We start from the raw sequence: 22189 nt of genomic DNA on the forward strand, positions 1-22189 counted from the left end.
GTAGAAAATAAAATTATATGTCTTGCATACCTGAGTTATTGGCAGAGATTCCTGTATGCTGCAATTGGAATATATGACTATAATTGAGGGAAGGTTCTGTCCCATGGAAAAAAAAGAGTAAGTTTCACCAGAGTCACGCTCCTCCACTCTATTCCCCACTTTGGTTTCAAGTTAGATTTATATTGTGATTTGATCACACAGTCCCTGAGAAAAGGTGAGGTATGCTGTGGTATTAAGGATGCTTTGTGAACGGTGGTTAATGGTCATCAGGTTTCTGCTTCCATAAATGTCTGGAGTAGTGTGGGGGTGCCAGGGTGTCAGCTGAACTGGAAAAATGCAAGATCAAATAGAACAGCCCTGACTCTGACTACAATTTAAATATTCGCTATGGCTCCCATCTGAGTTCCTCAAAATTTCATCCTGGCTAGTTCCCCACAAATCCTCTCTATAGACTATTATAAGTAGCTATATTAGTCCATTCTCATGCTGCTAATAAAGAGATACCCAAGACTGGGTAATTTATAAAGGAAAAAAGTTTAATTGACTCACAGTTTAGCATGGCTATCATGAGAATAGTATGAGGGAAACCACCTCCATGATTTAATTACCTCCCATGGGGTTCCCCCCACCATACGAGAATTATGGGAACTACAATTTAAGATGAGATTTGGGTGAGGACACAGCCAAATCATATCATTCTATCCCGGGCTCCTCCCAAATCTCATGTCCTCACATTTCAAAATTCAATTATGCCTTTCCAACAGTCCCTCAAAATCTTAGTTCATTCCAGCATTAACCTAAAAGTCCAAATCCAAAGTCTCATCTGAGACAAGGCAAGTTGCTTCTGCCTATGAGCCTATAAAATCAAAAGCAAGTTAGTTACTTCCTAGATAAAATGGGGGTAAAGGGACTGGGTAAATACACTTGCTCCAACTGGGAGAAATTGGCCAACCAGAACAAAGTCCAAAATCCAACAGGGCAGTCATTAAACCTTAAAGTTCTGAAATGATCTCCTTTGAAGCCATGTCTCACATCTGAGTCACACTGATGCAAGAGGTGAGCTCCCACAGCCTTGGGCAGCACTACCCCTGTGGCTTTACAGGGTACAGCACCCCCTCCTGGCTGCTTTCAGGGGCTGGGTTTGAATGTCTGTAGCTTTTCCAGGCACACTGTGCATGTTGGTGGGTCTACCATTCTGGGGTCTGGAGGACAGTGTTTTTCTTCTCACAGCACCACTAGGCAGTGCCCAAGTGGGGATTCTGTGTGGGGTCTTTGACCCCACATTTCCCTTCTGCACTGCCCTAGCAGAGGTTCTCCATGAGGGCTCTGCCCCTGAAGCAAACTTCTGCCTAGACATCCAGGCATTTCCATACCTGGCAGAGGTATGAAAGATTTCACACCTAGATTTCATACCTCTGAAATCTAGGCAGAGCTCCCCAAACCTCAGTTCTTGACTTCTGTGCATCCACAGGCTCAACACCATGTGGAAACTGCCAAGACCTGGAGCTTACACCCTCTGAAGCCACAGCCAGAGCTGTACCTTGTGACTTTGAGCCACCGCTACAGTGGCTGGAATGCAAGGCACCAATTCCCTAAGCTGCACACAGCTGGGGGAGCCTGGGCCTGGCCTATGAACCATATTTTCCTCTTAGGTCTCTGGGCCTGTGTTGGGAGGAACTGCTGTGAAGGTCTCTGACATGCCCTGGAGATATTTTCCCCATTGTCTTGGTGATTAACATTCAGCAACTTGTTACTTATGCAAATTTCTGTAGTAGGCTTGAATTTCTCCCCAGAAAATGGGTTTTTGTTTTCTATTAACTTCTGTGCATCCACAGGCTCAACACCAAATGGAAACTGCCAAGATTTGGAGCTTACACCCTCTGAAGCCACAGCCAGAGCTGTACCTTGTGACTTTGGGCATCAAAGTCTGCATCGTCAGGCTGCAAATTTTTCAAACTTTTATGCCCCGCTTCCTCTTGAATGCCTTGCCACTTAGAAATTTCTTCTGCCAGATACCCTAAATCATCTCTCTCATATTCAAAGTTCCACAGATCTCTTGGGTAGGGACAAAATGCTGCCAGTCTCCTTGATAAGGAATAGCAAGAATCACCTTTATTCCAGTTCCCAATAAGTTCTTCATCTTCATCTGAGACCACCTCACCCTGGACTTCCTTGTCCATTTCACCATCAGCATTTTGGTCAAAGCCATTCAACTCTAGGAAGTTCCAAACTTTCCCACATTTTCCTTTCTTCTTCTGAACCCTCCAAACTATTTCACCCTCTCCCTGTTACTCAGTTTCAAAGTCACTTCCACATTTTCAGGTATCTTTACAGCAGCACCTCACTCTCTGTGTTACCAATATACTGTATTAGTCCATTCTCACACTGCTAATAAAGACATACCTGAGACTGGGTATTTATAAGTGAAAGAGGTTTAATTGACTCACAGTTCAGCATGGCTGGGGAGGCCACAGGAAACTTAAAATCATGGTGGGAGGGGAAGTAAACATGTCCTTCTTCACATGGCAGCAGGAAGGAGAAGAATGAGAGCAGTGCAAAAGGGGAAGCCCCTTAAAAAACCCCTCAGATCTCATGAGAACTTAATATCATAAAAATAGCTTGGAAGAAACTATCCCTGTGATTCAATCACCTCCTACTGGCTCCCTCCCATGAACGTGGGGATTATGAGAACCACAATTCAAGATGAGATTTGGGTGGGGACAAAGCCAAACCATATCAGTGGCTATGGTTGAAGGGGAGGGCAATTTAGGATGATGTCATTTCTCATTAGCATAACTCTTAAATTCTCAAGCAGAAATATATGTTAATTTTGTCTTTCATGTCTAGGGAATTTTTTTTAATGAAATACATTCTTCTAGTAAGGTCAGGCTGACAAGTAACAATTTATCTTTGGCTCATGAATCATTTAAAGATAATCCACTTCCTAAATGCTAAACACAATCAATATGCTATTTACTCTTCTAAAAAATCAAAATGCACAGATTAACAGCTTGCTCTTTTTCTCTTTCTCAAAACTAGGATACAAAAATAAAAATAATTACCAATCTTTTGTAATAACTTGGAAACTGCTGATTAGTGTTTTCAAATATTTCAGGGAGGGAGGGAAGAAGAGAGAAAGAGAGAGCGAGAGAGAGAGCGCATTTTTTTGTTTGGGGTGTGTGTGTGTGTGTGTGTGTGTGTGTGTGTGTGTGTAGATTAGTGGTTCTCAAACAGGGATTGTGATTTTTGCCCTCTCCATCCTCCCCGTCCAGAAACATTTCACAACAAATGGAATGATTTTGGCTCCTCCCAAATGAGGGAAGGGGTAGAATCCAGAGTTGCAGCTAAACATCCTACAATACAAAGGACAGCATCTTACAACAAATAATTATCTAGCTAGCCCCAATGTCAATAGTGCTGAGCTAGATGATTGACAGATAGATAGATAGATAGATAGATAGATAGATAGATAGATAGATGAGAGACAGACAGACTTTTTTTTTTCCCAATAAAGACATTTAAAGGGTGCCCATTGAAGGGAAGATTTCATGTTACTCGAAACATGTTACCTTCTTTGTTTTGAGAACAGTCACTCAATTGCCTCATTCCATTAGGCAAATAAGGGTGGGGCATCTGTGCAGTGCTGAAAGGGATACAGACAAGCCAAGGGCCTATCCCTCTTGGAATATGGATAAGCATGTATGTTCTACTTTGTAGCAAGAAATAAGGGCAATGGTGGACAAGGGTTGTTAGGTCATATTGCTATTCTAAATCTGCTGAGGACCTTCGTACCTTAAAACCTTACGGTATTTGGTCAATTGGAATGGCTGGGATGCCTCAGGGAGGAAACATGGAATTTTTGTTGTGAAGCCTCAATAGGTTGAGTATAAAAATATCTTCTTAGTGTTATCTTTGAATCCTGTTTTGCTTTTTTTATTAGAAGAGTCTCAGAAGTAATCTTCACATGATTATTATTACCACATTAGTGTAATAGAACCTATTAATACATTTGGTCTTAATTGTTCTTAGAATGATGGAGTGAGAGGTTAATTATTATGAGCATAATGTCTATGTTCATCTTGTGCTACCACTTGGTTTAATATTCCTGTCACCTTACAAGTGTATCTGAGAGTATTCATTACTTTCATTTGTAGTGTAGATTTTTCCTTCAGAATAATAATGTGCATAATAAATAGTTCATTTTATATAGATAACATTTTATAACTGTCTTTTAAAATGTAATACATGTCTATTAGGACTATAGGCATATAAAATACTTTCTTTTTTATTTTTTGGTTTTTCTTTTAGATAATTTTGTATTGAAAATGTTGAATGCCTATTTTGTAAATATTTAATTCATTTATTCATTCATTCAATCAATCACTCAGTAAGGATTTACTGATTTTTCTGCAAAGCATTTTGTTAGATCTTGAGAATATAAAAAAGAATAAGCGAAGTTTTCACGCTCAAAGTACTCAGATTTTAATTTTAGAGTATTTTCTCTTCATGGATTAACAATTATTGATATGAAAACTGATTGGAAAGGAAGTCAATTCAATTGTATAACCACTTTCATTTCAAGTAAGATGTCACATGCTATACAGATTAATTTGAAACCATCAAACCTAGACCATTAAGCAATTTAATTTCCTAGTTGTAAAATCAATGTCCATTTCAAATTCAGACAGCTAAACATTTTAACTATAAGTTTAGTATATTCAAATTGAAATATACACAATGATTCTAATTAGTTCTAATTACTGACAGACATGTAGTAGGTAGTGTTTCCTAACATTATAGAATCATCATGCCTCTTGAGGTGATATAATACCAACAGAGGAATCGCTTTCCTTTCACAGATATGTTAAGAAAGCAAATTCTTGGCCAAGGCAGGCAGATCACAAGGTCAAGAGTTCCAGACCAGCCTAGCTAACATGGTGAAACCCTGACTCTACTAAGAATACAAAAATTAGCCAGGTGTGGTGGCATGTGCCTGTAATCCCAGCTACTCAGGAGGTGGAGGCAGGAGAATTGCTTGAACTCAGAAGGCAGAAGTTGCAGTGAGTCGAGATCATGCCACTGCATTCCAGCCTGGGTGACAGAGCAAGACTCCATTATGGGGGAAAAAAATTCTTTAGAGTTGCCAATGAGATCACCAATGGCAAGGTTTATATAATTCTGAATGGGTCACATTACTTAAGTCGCTTGTAAATAAAGTTAATATGAACACAATCACTTTTGATTATTTTAAATGCTAACATTTCTTGGAAGAAAATGTTTATTTTAGCACTTAACCTTTCATTTTGCATTCCCTTTTAAATGCTATCCTAAAATTTTCAACCATTTGAATAAAATTAACTTTCCATTTTAGTAAGTTCTTCAATAATTAACATATTCAACTATAAAATATTATGATATAAAGTTTGACTCAAAAGTTGAGTTAATGATTTTATCTATTTAAAATAACCACAGCAGTGATAACTCAGCTAAATCAACCCTGTTTTCATATTTTTGACAGTTTACAACCTACATAAAATATGAATACAAATATAAAACATCCAGTAAACTTCATAGGCATCTGTTTAAAAACAGAAAATATTTTAAGATATTTGAGAAAGGAGGAGGACTCATTTAAAACACTGATATCTTATTATCAATATTTTATTCAATATCTATGATGTACCAGATTTTTACCCAGGTTATTGTGAGCATGCAAATAATTTCATGCAACTCTGGAGAAAAAAATATTTGTGACTAAGTCTAAGTAGTTAGACAGCCTAGCCACCCTACTGAAACAGAACTTCTGATTTTTATGGCTGCACCAAATTGCATCTGCTTTATTTCACTGCAAACCCTGCGTATTTTTAAGACAACAGACGTGGCTCACTCTAAGATTGCATTTCTTCCTGTGCTAATTTTCTCTCCTCTCCAACACCTGCCCACCTTTCAATCTGAAATCAAGTTTCATCCGTGACTTTCATTCATTATTTAATATTTATTTATTAATCAACAAGTTATGCCCCAGTTACACGCTAGGTGCTAGGGGTGTATTCAACCGGGAAGAAGACAGAGAAATCCCTGAACACATGAAGCTTACAGTCTGGTTAGGAATATAGAAAATCAATGAGTAAAACAAGTAAATATAAAATGAAAGTAGGTGCTATAACAGATAACTTGAGAGGAAAAATTTTAGACAGAACAGTTAAGGAGGGTTTACCTCTAGAGATGACTTTTAACCTAAAATTTGAAGGAGGAGGAGGAGGCCACACGGAACCAATGTGGGAACAGAAGAGAAAAATACTGAAAACTACACATTATTCCAGTTGGAAGAAGCAGTGAGATTAAGGGCTCTGGGATAAAAAGCATTTCAGAGAGTCCTAGAAGTAATGGATGTCAAAATGAATGGAGCGTGTGAGAGAGAGGAAGTCAGGTATTGGGTGAGGTCGAGGAACACAGGCAGGAACACAACCATGCAGGGTCTTGTTGGCAATGACAAGAAGTTTGGATTTTATTTTCAGAGTACAAGTAAGCCAATGAAGAACCTTCAAACAGAGAAGTGATTTGACGTAATATGTTTTTTTAAAAAACACCCTGGCCGTAGTGGCTACAATGTTGAGAAGCAGGCAAGAGAGAACTGCAAGAGCCCAAATAAAAAAAAAATGATGGAAGCAGCCAGGTGTGGTGGCTCACGCCTGTAATCCCAGCACTTTGGGAGGCCGAGGCGGGAGGATCACCCAAGGTCAGGAGTTTGAGACCAGACTGGCCCACGTGGCAAAACCCCATCTCTACTAAAAATCCAAAATTAGCCGGGTGTGGTGGTGTCTGCCTGTAATCCCAGGTACTTGGGAGGCTGAGGCAGGAGAATCGCTTGAACCTGGGAGTCGGAGGTTGTAGTGAGCTGAGATCACACCATTGCACTCCAGCCTGGGCAACAAGAGTAAAACTCCATCTCAAAAAAAAAAAAAAAAAACAAAGGAAGCTTTGACCAGAATGGTTTCAGAGGTGACAGAGAAAAAATAAGTAGATGTAAGATGAAATGTTGAAAAGGACCTTCTGAAAAGGCTTGAATATAAAGAGCAAACTGATGAGTAAAAAATGACTTTCATTATATAGGTAGACAATAGTGTTATTTGCTAAGACAGGAAAGGCCATGGAGGGATGTGTGAATGGGGAAGAAAGGAAGGAATGGAAAGTAGAGAAGCGATGTTAGGAGTAGGAGACCAGGAATTGTATTTTGGATATGTTAAATTTAAGATACAGATGAGGCATATAAGAGAAAATATTAGGTAGGTGTTTAGATAGATGAGTCTAGAATTCATAAGAAAGTTCCATGCTGGAACAGGCATAAAAAGAGAAAAAATAATTGGTCACTGAGATAGGAGAAACACCAACAACTTACTCTTTTTGAAGCAGACATAGAAAATTACTTCAAGAAGATAGAGTGTATTCACTAAAATGCTTAGTACAATGGAGACAGAAAATTGGCTTTGTCAACATGAAGGTCGTATAGAGTGACCATTGTCTCACACTGCTTAGAATAGTTTCTGTTTGTACATGTTGTCCCAGAGTCATAACTAACAACACTCTTTTTTAAATATTTATCAGTTTGAATGATAAAATTCTCTACTCACAGGTGACAGTAACAAAAGCTGTGTCAGTTGTGGGAACATGGATACCAGATTGGATAGGACTGAATAGTAAAGAACAGGTAACAAAATCAAAATCTCATGTGTGGCAAACTTTTGACGTGTTGACTTTGAAGAGGAACAGAATCAAAGTAATATAAGATCTCGAGAGGTGCTGTGTTGCAGCTGAGAAATTTTAAAGCCTTTTTTTTCCCCCTTTTTTGGAAATTGTTCAGCAGAGGGAAAAAGATGGATAATACAAGAAAATAAAGGTGATCCTGAAGAAGAGAAGTCCTTGAAAATGTGAAAAAGGATGGAGTCTAGTGCTTGGCAGAGGGATTGGCTTTGGACAGAATTGGGTCAAGTCCTCCCAGCAGCAAGAGGGATAAACTATTTCTCTTAAACCCTGTCCTTCAGATATGTGACCATTCTGTTCTAAACTTCTTCTATAAGCAACTTATCATGCCATGATTATCCACAGTTTTCAAATGGAAGTCTCCAGCTATGCTGAACTCTTTGACTTTTTTAGAATTATTATGTTTCTGGTAATTATAGAATCACTATTTCTAGTTATTTTTTAGTCAATTGTGTATGGGAACCATTTTGCATAATATTATTGCATTGTTTCAAATGATATGAAAATCTTGCAAAGCTTTTTCTAAAAAAAAAAACTAGATCATTGTTTCTCAGCTTTTTGGCTATCAAGTGAAAAATAACTAGATCAATTTTTCTTTTAGCTTAAATTTGGGCAAATTTCATTAGCATTGTGTTTTATTGCAGTTAGCATGATCATTAGTCATTAATGATTAGTTCCCTTAAAAAATAAATACATCTGACAGGATTATCTAGGAATTTACATTTCAGTGGTTCCTAGAAGTATTCTGCTAGAGAATCTGTGGATATGGACTTAATGTATTCATTTTTATTGACATTCAGTGATCAATGAGGCTTTAACAATTAAAGCAACCTGCAAGGTCATAACAGAGAGTACACCAAAGCAGCAGGTAACCAACAACTATAGAGAATGTCAACTTGGGGAGATACTGATGTATATAAGCTAAATGATATACAGACTGCATTATTCCATGTGGGCTCTAGTCAATTAACTGTGAAGACCCTTTTGGAAGTGTTCCATACTTCCTAATTAGAATGCTTTGAAACTTAACTTTCCTATTGTTGTATTGATTTAACTTGAAGCTTGCTACCTTCAATATGCTCTCATTATATATTTAAAAAGGCCGTATAACAAAAATATATTTGACTATCCTTTTTGAGAAGATTTGATGTAAACAAAAATATATTAGGTATTGTAACCCTGATAATACACAACTGAAGGAAGCAAATATAGGCTTGACTTTTGATTCTGAAGTCATCTAAATGAACATAGAATGAGAAAGCACATGAAAGCAACTATTATGTATACTTCAGAATTCCTTTTCACAAAATAACTTTTCATTAATAGAAAAAACTTAAGAAGTAACACTTAATGAAGTAGGATATGTTCTTTTCAAACTGAAAGGAATTTGATAGTATTTGTAAAATGACTTGAATTAAGTATTAATTTTCTGAAACAATGATTATTCTGAATGTTTCTCAAAAGTGAGTTTACCTCCCATAACACAACTGACTTTCAACATTTGAATTTTCTGACATTTATTGATTCAGTAAACTAATTACACTACGGTGATCTACAAGAAACATTTTAAAGACTTAAATTCAAAGTATTATGTATCTAGCATTTCAAAATGCACTCAACTGGATCATAATACAAGTTAATGAGAATTAAAATTTATCATTCAACAATTGCCTTCAATATTGCAAGTTTCTCTTAATAAGATAACCATAATCTTTATTTTTATATTTACACTGAAATATCTCACAGGAAGGTTTTCTAAAAATGTGGTTAATATAACCTTGTTTTATTTTTTAGCAAGGATATTTTTTCATCTCTGTTTTCTTATATGAAATACTAAAATTATAAACTATCCACTTTCAGTTTGTTTTCAAAATGTTTGTATTAGCATAGGAGACAGTTGACCTCCTGGCAAAGATAAGAGAAAAATGAGGCAAGCTAGAATTACAGCTGAGTCAAGTGAATCATATGCAGCAGAAAGATTTAAGTAGAAATTTTAACTGTAGATCATTTATACTAGAACCTCTCTTATCAGGTTAGAGTAAAAAACATCATCAAAAACACGACATATTTCAGGTAAAATGAAAGGACATGAGTAATCAGTGGATACCTGTTGAAGCCTATACCTATGATATGCTAATCTTTGTTTCCATAAGTTGTTGAGCCTCTAAAGGGCATACATTTGTATGGCTCAGTAAATGTCACTAAATTGCCGTTATCCAGTTCTTACTAAAAGCATGCATTTGGCAGAAAGAAGCCAATTATACTTTATGATATTGTCTATTTCTAGCCTATGTTATTATCTTGTTTTAAAAAGTGGTTTCAAAATATATTTTGAAATTATTTTTGCTGAAAGAATAAGACTCAGGCCTTTGACTTGCATATACTTTGAATTTTTATATCCCAGATATATGATAAAATGCCTGGGTACAATAGCTTCCCAGTAATTCCACATAAATGCAGCTGCTATGTGCTTCTTTTGGTAACATCTGCCCTTTTTGATCAACATCCAACCAAAAATATTCTCAAAACTCTTGCGGTCCAGACAACTTATAGACTGACATCAGCTGCGTAATTTCAGCTGAACTTCCATAGAATAATAACAAATATCTTTTTCAAGAGAAAAGACCCCCAAAACTCTGATGTTAAATGGATGTATCAAGTAAAAACAAAATTACTCTATGCTCCTCTGATTTGACTAACAGTATTGATAATAGCAGTATATTTTGTTAATTTTGGTAATTTTATAATAGGTAATATGTTTTCAAGTAAAATGATGGGAAATGTCCTACTTTTTAAATTATTTTGTGTTTAAAAATAGCCCCTAAAAGGTAATTGGTAACCAATTTATCAGAGCACTGGAATAAATTGAATTAAAAATTACAGGCCAGGTGCAGTGGCTCAGGCCTGTAATCCCAGAACTTTGGGAGGCCAAGGCAGGTGGATCACTTGAGGTCAGGAGTTCGAGACCAGGCTGGCCAGCATGGTGAAACTCTGTCTCTACTAAAAATAGAAAAATTAGCTGGGCGTAGTGGCAGGCACCTGTAATCCCATCTACTCGGGAGGCTGAGGAAGGAGAATCGCTTAAACCACAGAGGTGGAGGTTGCAGTGAGCCAAGGTAGCACCACTGCACTCCAGCCTGGGTGATGGAGCAGGATTCTTTTTTGAGACACTGTCTCAAAGAAAAACTTAAACATGGTTAATTTCTATTCTAATTAACTGGCCTATGTAGGTTACATTTTAAAATCCTCTTTTCCCAAGTTACATGATGAAATTTCATTCCTACTCTATCTTTTGTGTTAAAGGAATATATACCACTTGGAAAGGAAGAGAAAAATAGGTTTATGTAACAGGAACATTTCCTTGGATGAATAATTATCACTTACAATGAAAATCAATTGTTCATTTTTTATTTTGTTCAAGTTAAAGTAAAATCAGTATTCCATGGTCATGTTTTTCTTGACACTACTGACAGGGGTTAATTAAAAGATTAATGGGATAATGTACACATTTCATTAGAAACAAATTTTTTATTTTTTGGAAAGTGGTTAAATAGCTAATTTTTGTTTGTTTGTTTCCACTTCACTGATTTTCCAGCACTCTGAGCCAGTGTTCCTGCTCTAATTGATACATGTCCTGTTCTTGGTTTCATTCTTAATTTCTTCCAAATGAAGTGCAAAACTTGGATGCTTACACTAGTGATAATGTTTCCATTGTCTTTGTTCCAATTGTTACTAAAATTAGTGGTTTCTTTCAGACTGCTCTGTGTTTTGAATGCACAATTTGCTGCATTTTTATAATATTTTCTACCACTCAAACACATAAGAAGGTATATGATGTGATGATGAAACGATTTTTCATTCCTAGGCATCATGCGCCAGTATGCTGGGTAAATCCCGGAGTAGTTTAATAGATAGTAGAAAGAAGCAATTATTTAAAACATGTAATCTGACATGGTGTGCATTTTGATGAAGTTATAATTATTTAATAGATAAATAGCGTATATATCAGTACATGTTTTGTAAGCAATGCAATAAACCACTTAAAACCAAGATTAAAAGAAATATGAGCACTTTGGTTCAAATTCAACTACCAAGTGTTATAAATTGTGTTTACTGATTTTTTGTTTTTATCCTAAAGGTAGACAGTTATATTTTCCCTTATAGAAATAATTCTCATCTTGTTTATTCCACATTGTTTTAGCTGATGTACTCTTCCTCGTGGGTGCAAAGCTAGAAAACCTTTTCCAGCTTCCCTTGTCATGAAGTGTCTCCATGTGACTAATCTCTAGCCGACAGAATGCAGAAAGGGGTGGGATTTGCCACTTCTAGTCCTGCCCCATTAAACCTTTCACCAGTCCTTCACCATGCTGACTGGTGGAGAATTCATTTTCTCAGCAAAATATACATGGAACACTTCAAATATATAATTTAAGTAAGGTTAAATAAATGAACTTTTCACAAAGATGTGGTCAGAGAGTAGAAAAGCCACAAAGGATCGTACAGAATGCCAGGACCACAACATAGTTACTCTGACACTACCTCTACATCGAAAGACTAGAGGAAGAGAGGAGTTATCAGAACAGAGTAGAGGGCCATTTGCCAGGAGCAAAGACCTTGACTTTAGGGAAAGAACCAACCCATGGGACACAACACAAGGTCAAAGGAATACACATTCAGGCTTTACCCTCCTGCCTCCCTATTTTTTTGATATGAAGAAAGAATCTGTTCTAGACCTTTCTCCTTGGCTTGAAGGTGGCTGTCTTCTGTCTTCATGGTGTCTACCTTCTGTATGGGTCTCTCTCTATGTCCAGATTTTCTCTTTTTATAAAAACACCAATTATATTTTGTTAAGGCCCACCCTAATGAATTCATTTTAATGTGATTACCTCTGTAATGATTCTGTAGCTAAATAAGCACACATTCTGAGCTGCTGAGGGTTAACACTTCAATGCATACATTTTGTGAAAACCCAATTTAATCCATAAAAGAGCCCACTAATTTAATCCACACAGGTAAATCTCAGAGGACCAGCGCAGAAAGAAATGGGAAATGAGCTGTAGAGCAGATCTGGAGAAGCCCAGACATTGAGAGTCTATTGTGTACTGTAGATTAGCCTACCCTATTAAGGACAGTGAGTACTCCTTTGATTATTTATCTGATCTCTTACTTAAATATCCTCCAGTAAGACTCTATTGCACATGATGTAGTTCACAGTTCTTTCTGTGGCATTTGATGACATATACAACCTGACTACCACTGCATTTTCATACCCGATTCTCATTCCTTCCTACCTAAATGATCTCAAATTATTACCTTCCTCTCTTCTTTTGATACCAGTACTTAATTAAGGAACACCCTTCTCCTATTATCATCTAACAAATTAATATAATGACATTCAGGCTTTGTATCTGGTTCTATATCACTTGAGAAAATATCTGCCAATGTGTGGATTTCATTGGTACATGTCAGTCTTCTAAAGTGTCATGTCATTTACTGTTTATATAAATCATATGCCCTTTTTCAAAATGCTTTGTAATTTATTGCATGTCTAATGCAATGATTTATTGTATCCAATGCATGTGGATGACTGTACATAAACATAGCTGGTAAATTATTATCTCAAGGATAATTAAAGATGTTCTCATTTGCTCTGGGTCATTTGGTTTTGCAGAGTTTGTTGAATAGGAACCACCTGCTGCCAAAGGGCCAAACCAATAAATTCTCCATGAGACAGTTTTAGAACTGACAGAGTGTTTGTGAATTACTTACAAATTAAGATATTGACTCAAATTAGGATATTGTTGTCTTAAATATAAGACAACAAATAATTTTTTAAAATTAATGGCAGTATTTTTAATTGGTAGATACTTAGAAAAATCTAAAATCCCATAGTTTAGGAGGTCAGAAAAGCCTAACTTTCTTCTAATCCCAAATTCTAACCTTCTTCAAGGACAAGGTAGAAGTTAAGCGGTGACTTTAAATGGGAAAGAAACCCATAATACACCTGTTATTAAAGGCAAACTCAATTATTCTATTAATATAATTATGTTTTAGTATATAATTAGAATGTAATATATATTATAGTATAATATATGCAATGATTATAAGTAGTATATAGTATATTAATAACTTAATACAATACACATGCATAATTATTATAACTATACCAACAGACATGAATAAAATATAACATCAGACTCTCATATTTGTGCTTTACAGAAAATACATGAGCCACTATCTTCAGCTTCTCAGCAGCACCTTCTACCTTAATGTTCTACCTGGTGGTGTTCAATAGTGGAGTGACAAATGCTTACCCATTTGCATTTTGCTTCATGACATACTCTATGCTATTTTTCTGCATTCTAACTTTACTGCTTTGTCCCATTTTGACTGTCCCTTTCATTAAAATATGAGCACCAGCTATAGTTAATTTCTCACTAAAATAATTTTTAGTATGTGTGCTTTTAGTATCTTTATTATGCCAAAGTATATTTCACCTGATTTTAAGCACTCCATATTTTCCTTCCTGCTTTTGTTATTTTAAGCAATCACACCTTTCTTTTTCAAAAGGGACATCCTGCTCTGCAGAACAACTTGTCTTTCCTTGTTCTCAAAAATAATGAGCCAGGTTACTTTTTCATAGAGCATATTTGTTTTGCTTTTTCTGAGATAGATCTTCATCATGGGCCTAGCACAATTTTGCTGTCCTTTTTCTTCCCAGTTCTATAAGAGTATGTAAGGCAAGACCTTTCTCCTATATTCATATTCAAGAAGAAAGTCATATTTCAACAATAACAAAATAAAAGAGGGTAAAATGGGGGTGAATTGTGTGCACACCACTTACTTTTACTTATAAGAATATGTAAATGGTCAAAAAATTTTAGCTGCAACATTCATGAATTGTGTTCAATTCATAATTCATGTTTTTGAATTTTTTTCCCCAGGACTATATTTTAAAGATACTGAAAAATAAAATTAATGGAGCTTCACTCCTGTACTTTAAAGATGATAATCATGGACAAAATATATTTCTATAAATTTTTTATTACTTCAGATAAACCAAAAACCTGAGAAGAAATATTTCTGAGTTTAGATTATTTAGATCAGATATAGACAGGATATCAACTAATTTTTGATAAAAATAAAAAGCAATGGTGTACGTAAATTGAAACAAAATTATAGTCATATAACATAAAAGAAAGTGATTTTTTGGTTAAGTATTCTTAAAAGTGACATTTTGTAATAAGGATAGTGAAAAATATGTATTCCTGGGATTTAAAAAATCTTATACATTTAATGTTTCTTTTAAAGAAGACTAGTGTTTTGTTACTTTAAAAATACAGACTGTCCGTGTTTAGTAGAAACAATGATCAGGTCAAGGTGCAGGATATCTGGATTCTAATCTTGCTCCCTTACTGACTAGAAATGTAATAGAGAAAGTTGTCCAGCTTCTATGAGTCTCAGCTTTCAAATATGCAAAATGACTGCTATGGGCTGAATTGTGTTTCACTCAAAATTCATATGTTGATGCCCTAGCCATCAGTACCTGAGAATGTGACTATATTTGGAAATAGGGTCTTCAAAGAAGTAATAAGCTAAAATGAGGTCATTAGGGTAGGCTTTAATCTAATGTGTCTGGTGATCTTATTACAAGAGGAAATTAGAAGATAGACAGTTAACAAAGGGTAGATGATATGAAAACAGGGAGAATACAGCCATCTACAAGCAAAAGGAGACCTCAAAAGAAATCAAATCTGTTGTCATTTTGATCTCAGAATTGTGAGACTAAATTGCAATTGTGAGATTAAATTGCCTGTAGAATAGTGAGAAAATTAATTTCTGTTGTTTGAGCCACCTTGTCTGGCACTCTGTTATGGCAGCCAAGCATCCTAGTAAAATAGGCATTGTAAGTTTTATGATGATTAGATGTAGTTATGCATGTGTAAAGCATATGGTACATGTTAATTGTTTAGTGTGTGTTAATTAATATTGTTGTTTCTTCTGCTAGTATTTTTACTGGACACATCATTTATAACTCTTATCTTTACCTGATCTTGAACATACAGCAGTTCTTTCCTGATCGGGGAAAACAGGAATTCAATTCATATTACATTTCTCTAGCACAGTTCATGGGACCTGTAGCTTCACACTTACAGATTTTGGAGTGAAAGCAGCCTTGAGATTGTGTCATTTTCTAGTTATGTCATTATCTGTACTTAATCTCCCTGTCTCTCAGTTTTGCATCTGAAAAATGTAGATAATTATAATTGTTTATAGGAATAGATTCATATATGCAATAAAATTAGTACTTGATGTAAATTCCTGTTGAAGAAACTATAATTATGATTTTTGTAAAATGTATTTTTTTACTCTTTTTCAACCATGCCTGAAGCCAGAACAGCTTCTGTGGGTTTTCCCTCTGTCTCTTCATGATACCAATCTGTCATTTTGCTTTATTCAGGAGCCCTTCTATGTCTTTCATGATTTGATTCTTACTGCCACCCAAGGCTCATGCACTTGCTTCCCTACAGATGATGGTCATCCCTGCCCAGGGAAATTATTACCTCGACTGAGATGGCATTTTCCAAAGTGTACTGCCCCCAATATTTGTTATTTAGGAGATTAAAATGATGAAGAAAGATATTAAATGTGTGTCTGTGTCATGGCACTTTTAAGTATAGTGACACTAAGCATTAAGAAAAAAAAGAAAAAAATACAAATTAGTAAATAGCATCTCAGAGTTCTTAAAATGTTCATGTTCATTTTGAGTATTCTAGGTGGGAGGTAGATATGAGGTAGGCTTTCCTCAATTTATTTGATGATACATTATATTTTGGTCAATAATTTGTAAGAATCTGTATTCTAGATAATAGAATTTGGGTAGTTCTGGCCTGAGGAAGATAGAACTTCCTTAAAACCTCTCCTTTAACTTTTTTCCCAGTCTCTGTTTAGGACTTCTTTTTTTTTTTTTTTTTTTTTTTTCCTTTTTATTGGCTTTAAACAGATATTTCCTTTTACTAAATAATCTATTGCCAGAAAATAATTTAATCTACATACCAGCTTATGGCTGTGGTATGTGTTTTCAGCATCACTCAAAGAAATAAAAAAGGTGGAGGGAGGCAAGGCACGTAACAAAAAAGCATTACATCTATATTAAAAATTAAAATTTACTAAAAATCAAATAAGAAAAAGGAAAAGTTTACTTATCAGATTGGCAAACTGATTTATTTCAGATGTTCATGAGCATTTGGGGATAGGGTCACCTTCAAACATAGCTTTTGAAAATATTAATAATATACCTTAATTACTCAATCTGGATTGTGGTGGGCCATTTTAATTTCCTTCTTTATGCTTTTCTGGAAGTGCCACATTTTCTACACTGAATATAATTTACTTTGTTCATCAAAAGAAATTACCAGTTTAGTTGATTTGTTACAACTGCCATATGAGAAAAATATGAGGCTTTTATGGATCTTTTGTAAATCTCCTTATGTGAGTTCATTGATAATGTAATCCCTACAATATTCTTTTCTCAGTACATTTTTTAGAATGTATAGAAAAGCTTGACAAACATTAATTCATACACATGCACATGTTAATACTAATCAGTATAACCTCAGTTTTGAAATGACAAGGACAATATTATGAGGAACAGCCTTTGCTACTTAATGAGATTAAGTGGAAAAGAAATAATTATCTTACCTGATAAGCAGTGTATACTTTTGCCCATCGTCCACTCTAATAGTAGTATTAATGCTTTTAAATTTTGCTTCACCAGGACAGTAAAAGTGGTACTGTTGGGGGAAAAAAGTTTGTCCTCAAACAGTTTTTCAGCATGAAATTAATACCTTATATTTGCACTGGACTTTATAATTTATCAATATATTTTACATCGCTTTGGAGAGACATGAAGTTTGAAACTTAAAGAGAAGTGATAACTGAAGATTTACAACTAATATGTCCTAGATTTAATACACACAAATATATGAGTATTATATAGATATAAATACACATGCATACATGTGTACACATACACATCTAGATTCTTTTCCAGTATTCTGAGGAACATGATTGAGAAAGGCAACATCCTCTACTAGCAGAAAGCAAGTATTTTAGGAATTTTCCTTACATAACAGCAATTGAGCAAGGCAAAGAATGGTTAATACAATCTAGAGGACAATATTAATGTCACAGGAAGGCAAACTTCAAGATTGTGAAAACTAACCATTCATTCCAAGCTTTTTGAGATGTCAGGGTGTCTGGGTTCATTTGTAGAATTACTGCTAATGGCAACTAAGTTATGATCTAGAGAGGAAAAATCATGTCTATATCAGGTATGATTAACCAAGTATCCCCAGAAAATCCATGGATGTGCTACAGTGGCTTATTAAGCTTCTTAGCAAGCATGTGCCTACATGTATATGGATTATATTGTGTCTATTCTTTCCCAGAGAGGGGCTTTAATATTTTTATTGTATCTAAAAGTGATCTATAACCCACATGTGTTAAGAAACTCACTTGCATTGTGTTTCATAACTTGTGACCCTAGCTGTATTTAAGTTGATATACCCAAATCCTCTCACATATAGTCCAAAGATAAAGATAATGCTATATATTTTAACTTTTTATGATATTTGGCCATTGCAAAAGACTCCTTTCCTTTATAAGATTATTTATTGTCAGTTCACTTTAAAAACTCCAATAAGAAGCCCATTAGGAGGAATTACTGGAGACTTGTAGGATTGTAGGTGAAAATATTTTATGAAATAATGTATCATTAAGACTAATGGATAGCCACTGCTTTCCCTATCAAATGGGAAAAAATTAATTCACAATAGGTTAAACGAAGATATTTAGGAACCATAAAACTAATTAGTGAAGAGAGGTATAGAATTTCTTTCCCTTTGGTTTTATGAAAAAGAAAGGATATATACTTACAAGTCTATAATAATTACTATCATTTACTTAATTGTAATAATTTGTCAGTCTCCATCTTAAGAAAATTTAAGATCATTTACTTTTCAGCTAGATGATCAGAGTTCAAATCCCAGCTCTGTTACTTAGAAGTTTTGAGACGTCACATGAGCTTTGTGCTAAAATCTACTCACTTGTAAAATGGGGTAATACAAATTTTTGTGTGGTTTAAATTGATAAATGAATGAATATTGTGAAGTAAATATTATAAATGGGCAAATAAGTCAATCAAAGTAGAACACACAGAATTATACCTGGGACATAATTATATATGAAGGCTATGAAGGCTAGCTTTTTTTTCTTTTTTCTTTTGGCTCCATCTCCCAGGCTGGAGTGCCATGGTGCTATGTGTATATGTATTATATTACTTCAGAAACATGAGCATTTAAAGAAAATCAAACTAAGGGAATTTGCCTGTTTAAATAATAAGGTATAACTCATCCTTTCATGGAAATTCACAACATATACACTTAAATCACATCATAAAAGAAATGTTATGCCAAATGCTGTTATTATATTTCATATATTAGAATTATACGAGTTAATTACCTTATTTATTGGGCTGAGTTATTGCAATGATGATTGGGTTGAGTTCCCTAAACCAGGTATTCAGAGCAGGGATATGAGACAATTTGTTTTTATTTTATTTTATTTTTTTATTTTTTATTTTATTATTATTATACTTTAAGTTTTAGGGTACATGTGCACAATGTGCAGGTTAGTTACATATGTATACATGTGCCATGCTGGTGTGCTGCACCCATTAACTTGTCATTTAGCATTAAGTATATCTCCTAATGCTATCCCTCCCCCCTCCCCCCACCCCACAACAGTCCCCAGAGTGTGATGTTCCCCTTCCTGTGTCCATGTGTTCTCATTGTTCAATTCCCACCTATGAGTGAGAACATGTGGTGTTTGGTTTTTCTGTCCTTGCGATAGTTTACTAAGAATGACGATTTCCAATTTCATCTATGTCCCTATAAAAAATGTCCAACAATGATAGACTGGATTAAGAGACAATTGGTTAAGGTAGAATGATGTTGGGAAAAGAGCATGCACTTTCAAATGAAGTCGGTTTCAAAATGTTATTAGCTGCATAATCTTGGACTTTTGAAAGGTTCTTATAACACTTACCAAGTGCAAAGTCAGCAATCTCAAACTTTTTGATCTCACAGTCTCTTTGCATTCTTAACATTTATTGAGAACCCCAAGGAGTTTTTGTTCACTGAGTTGTGTCTATCAATATTTACACTGCTAAAAATTACAACAGACATTTTTAAAATACAAAAATACGTAATAAAATGATACATTAGCGATTAGAGCAAGGATATCATTGCATGTCATATAGCCTCTGGAAAACTCCACTATACACTTATGAGAGTAAAAGTGAATAAGGCAAATAACACCCCTTACCTGCAGAAAACTTACAAAAACAGGTTTTCTCTTGAGGATCCTCTAAAAAAATCTTGGGATTCCCTAGGGTTTCCCAGATTCTACCCGCCCTTAAGGTTATAAAAATGGTAACAATTATTATCATTGGGAAATTAAGAAATTGGGAAGCTGGTCAATAAAGAAGTAGAGGAAAAGATGAAAATAAGGAGAAAAAAAGACAATGTATGTTAATTCAAATCATGTACTGTTTGAAATATTAATATCTAAATATCTATAAACTGATCTATCAGTATTAGTGTAAATTTTTCTCTGTAAAGTATATGAGCTTCTTAACAACACTCTCTTGCCTTCTGAATGATATTCTAATTAGGTATATTTTCCAGAAAAAAGTAGAGACCTTTTGAGCAAAATACTCTGACAATTATATTTTTTAAATTTATAAATATGTGATTAATGAAATCCAGTTAGCTTATTTTTTGAATAAGTTGTTAACCACCTTATATTATTATCAAATCAGTTTTTTTGCTTAAAAATACTTGGTTGTTGTTGGTTCATATATATGTAGAGAGAAATTATAAAAGTAGAGGAAGAGACATCCTGGTGGTGAGTATAAAATATAGAGTTAAGTTTAAATTTTATTTTGAAAATAACCAATGAAGCACGTAATTAGAACAACTTTGTAATTTTTTAAAAATTAAGTGAACTGAATAACTTACCTTTAAAGTACCATTTTCAATAAACAATTGAATAAAAAATCCATCTACTAAATTTGAGTCTTGCTTGACATACAGCAGAAGTCCATAGGAGCTGAAGGTCTGAAATTCTAGGGAGATGTTATTTTGTGGATTTAAAACCACATTCTGAAATTCTAGATAGGAATCTCCATAATAACGAACACAACTGAAATCTGTGGAGTCAGAAAGAAAATACAATTTAGGTTGAAATAAATATTCAGTACCTAGGTTTCACATTATTAACATAGCATATGTTTTCTCTAATGGCTCGTACGTCTCTTTCCTGCCTCTTTCAAGCCCAGGCACTTCTTTCCTTTGGAATAGTCATAGCAGTTTTGTCATGATTTCTTTGTATTTGATGGCTTCATGATAAAATCTCATTGTAAGGCAAGGAAATCAAGATGACTACTCTTCAACACTGCTTTTACTTAGATTTTATGTTACAGGTTAACAGAAAAGGGCACATTTTCTAAATATGTACTTATTTCTTCTTTATATAAGATATTGATACAAATTATGATTAATATTGTTAATAATTTGATTTGGGAGGTTTGTGAGGGAATGCTAGAGATTATTGAGAGGCATAGAAGTTGTTAACCTTTTGTATTAACACTCTAAATTATATGAGTTTCTTAACAACTCTCACCTTCTGAATGATATTCTAATTAGCTGTAGATTTTCAGAAAAAAATGAAGATACTTTGAGCAAAATACTCCACAGTTAAATTTCTTAAATTTATAAATATGTGATTAATAAAACCAAGTTATCTTATTTTTGAATAAGTTGTTAACTACTTTATATTATTATTAAATCATTTTTTTTTGCTTGATAAATACTAGATTGTTCTTGGCTAATGATTCCTGAAACAATGGATTTGAATATCACTTTTCTTCCAGTTCCTTTCTTCTTTTGCTATTCTCATGACCTCCCCAACACAAGCTTTCTTTCTCATTTAAAACTTTCGAATTATGTATTATTTATAACTACTAGAAAATATTATTTATAAAACCATGTGAGTTTTAGTTTGCTATCATAGGATAATATTCATTTTTGAATCTGTACTTTAAAACTTCAAGAAATTTTATATCCTATGTGTGCTGTCTTTATTTGGAATTTTTAATGAAGCTTTAGAATTACTCATTTTGCTACAATTTGAAACTTGCAACAATTTCTAAAGAAATAACCAGCTAAGCCTCAAATTAATTTTTTTCACTGGAAATAAGAAGGTTCAAAATAGTGCCAGGAAACATTTGCACTTTATAGACATAAAAGCATGTGTATATGTGTGTGTGTTTGTGTGTGTGTTTAATCAAGGACTGACTTCATTA

General features: G+C 34.5%; 1 protein-coding gene across 1 annotated transcript in view; it reads right to left on the bottom strand.

Annotated features, from left to right (window-relative positions):
• EYS (eyes shut homolog) overlaps positions 1 to 22189 on the bottom strand; it is a 1986267-nt gene that overhangs the window by 718972 nt on the left and 1245106 nt on the right. The window contains 2 exon segments of the mRNA NM_001374351.1: positions 17464 to 17555; positions 20844 to 21034. Of these exon segments, the coding sequence (NP_001361280.1) occupies positions 17464 to 17555; positions 20844 to 21034 (283 nt within the window).

Source organism: Pongo abelii, chromosome 5, assembly GCF_028885655.2.
Source record: "Pongo abelii isolate AG06213 chromosome 5, NHGRI_mPonAbe1-v2.0_pri, whole genome shotgun sequence".
NCBI lineage: Eukaryota > Metazoa > Chordata > Mammalia > Primates > Hominidae > Pongo > Pongo abelii.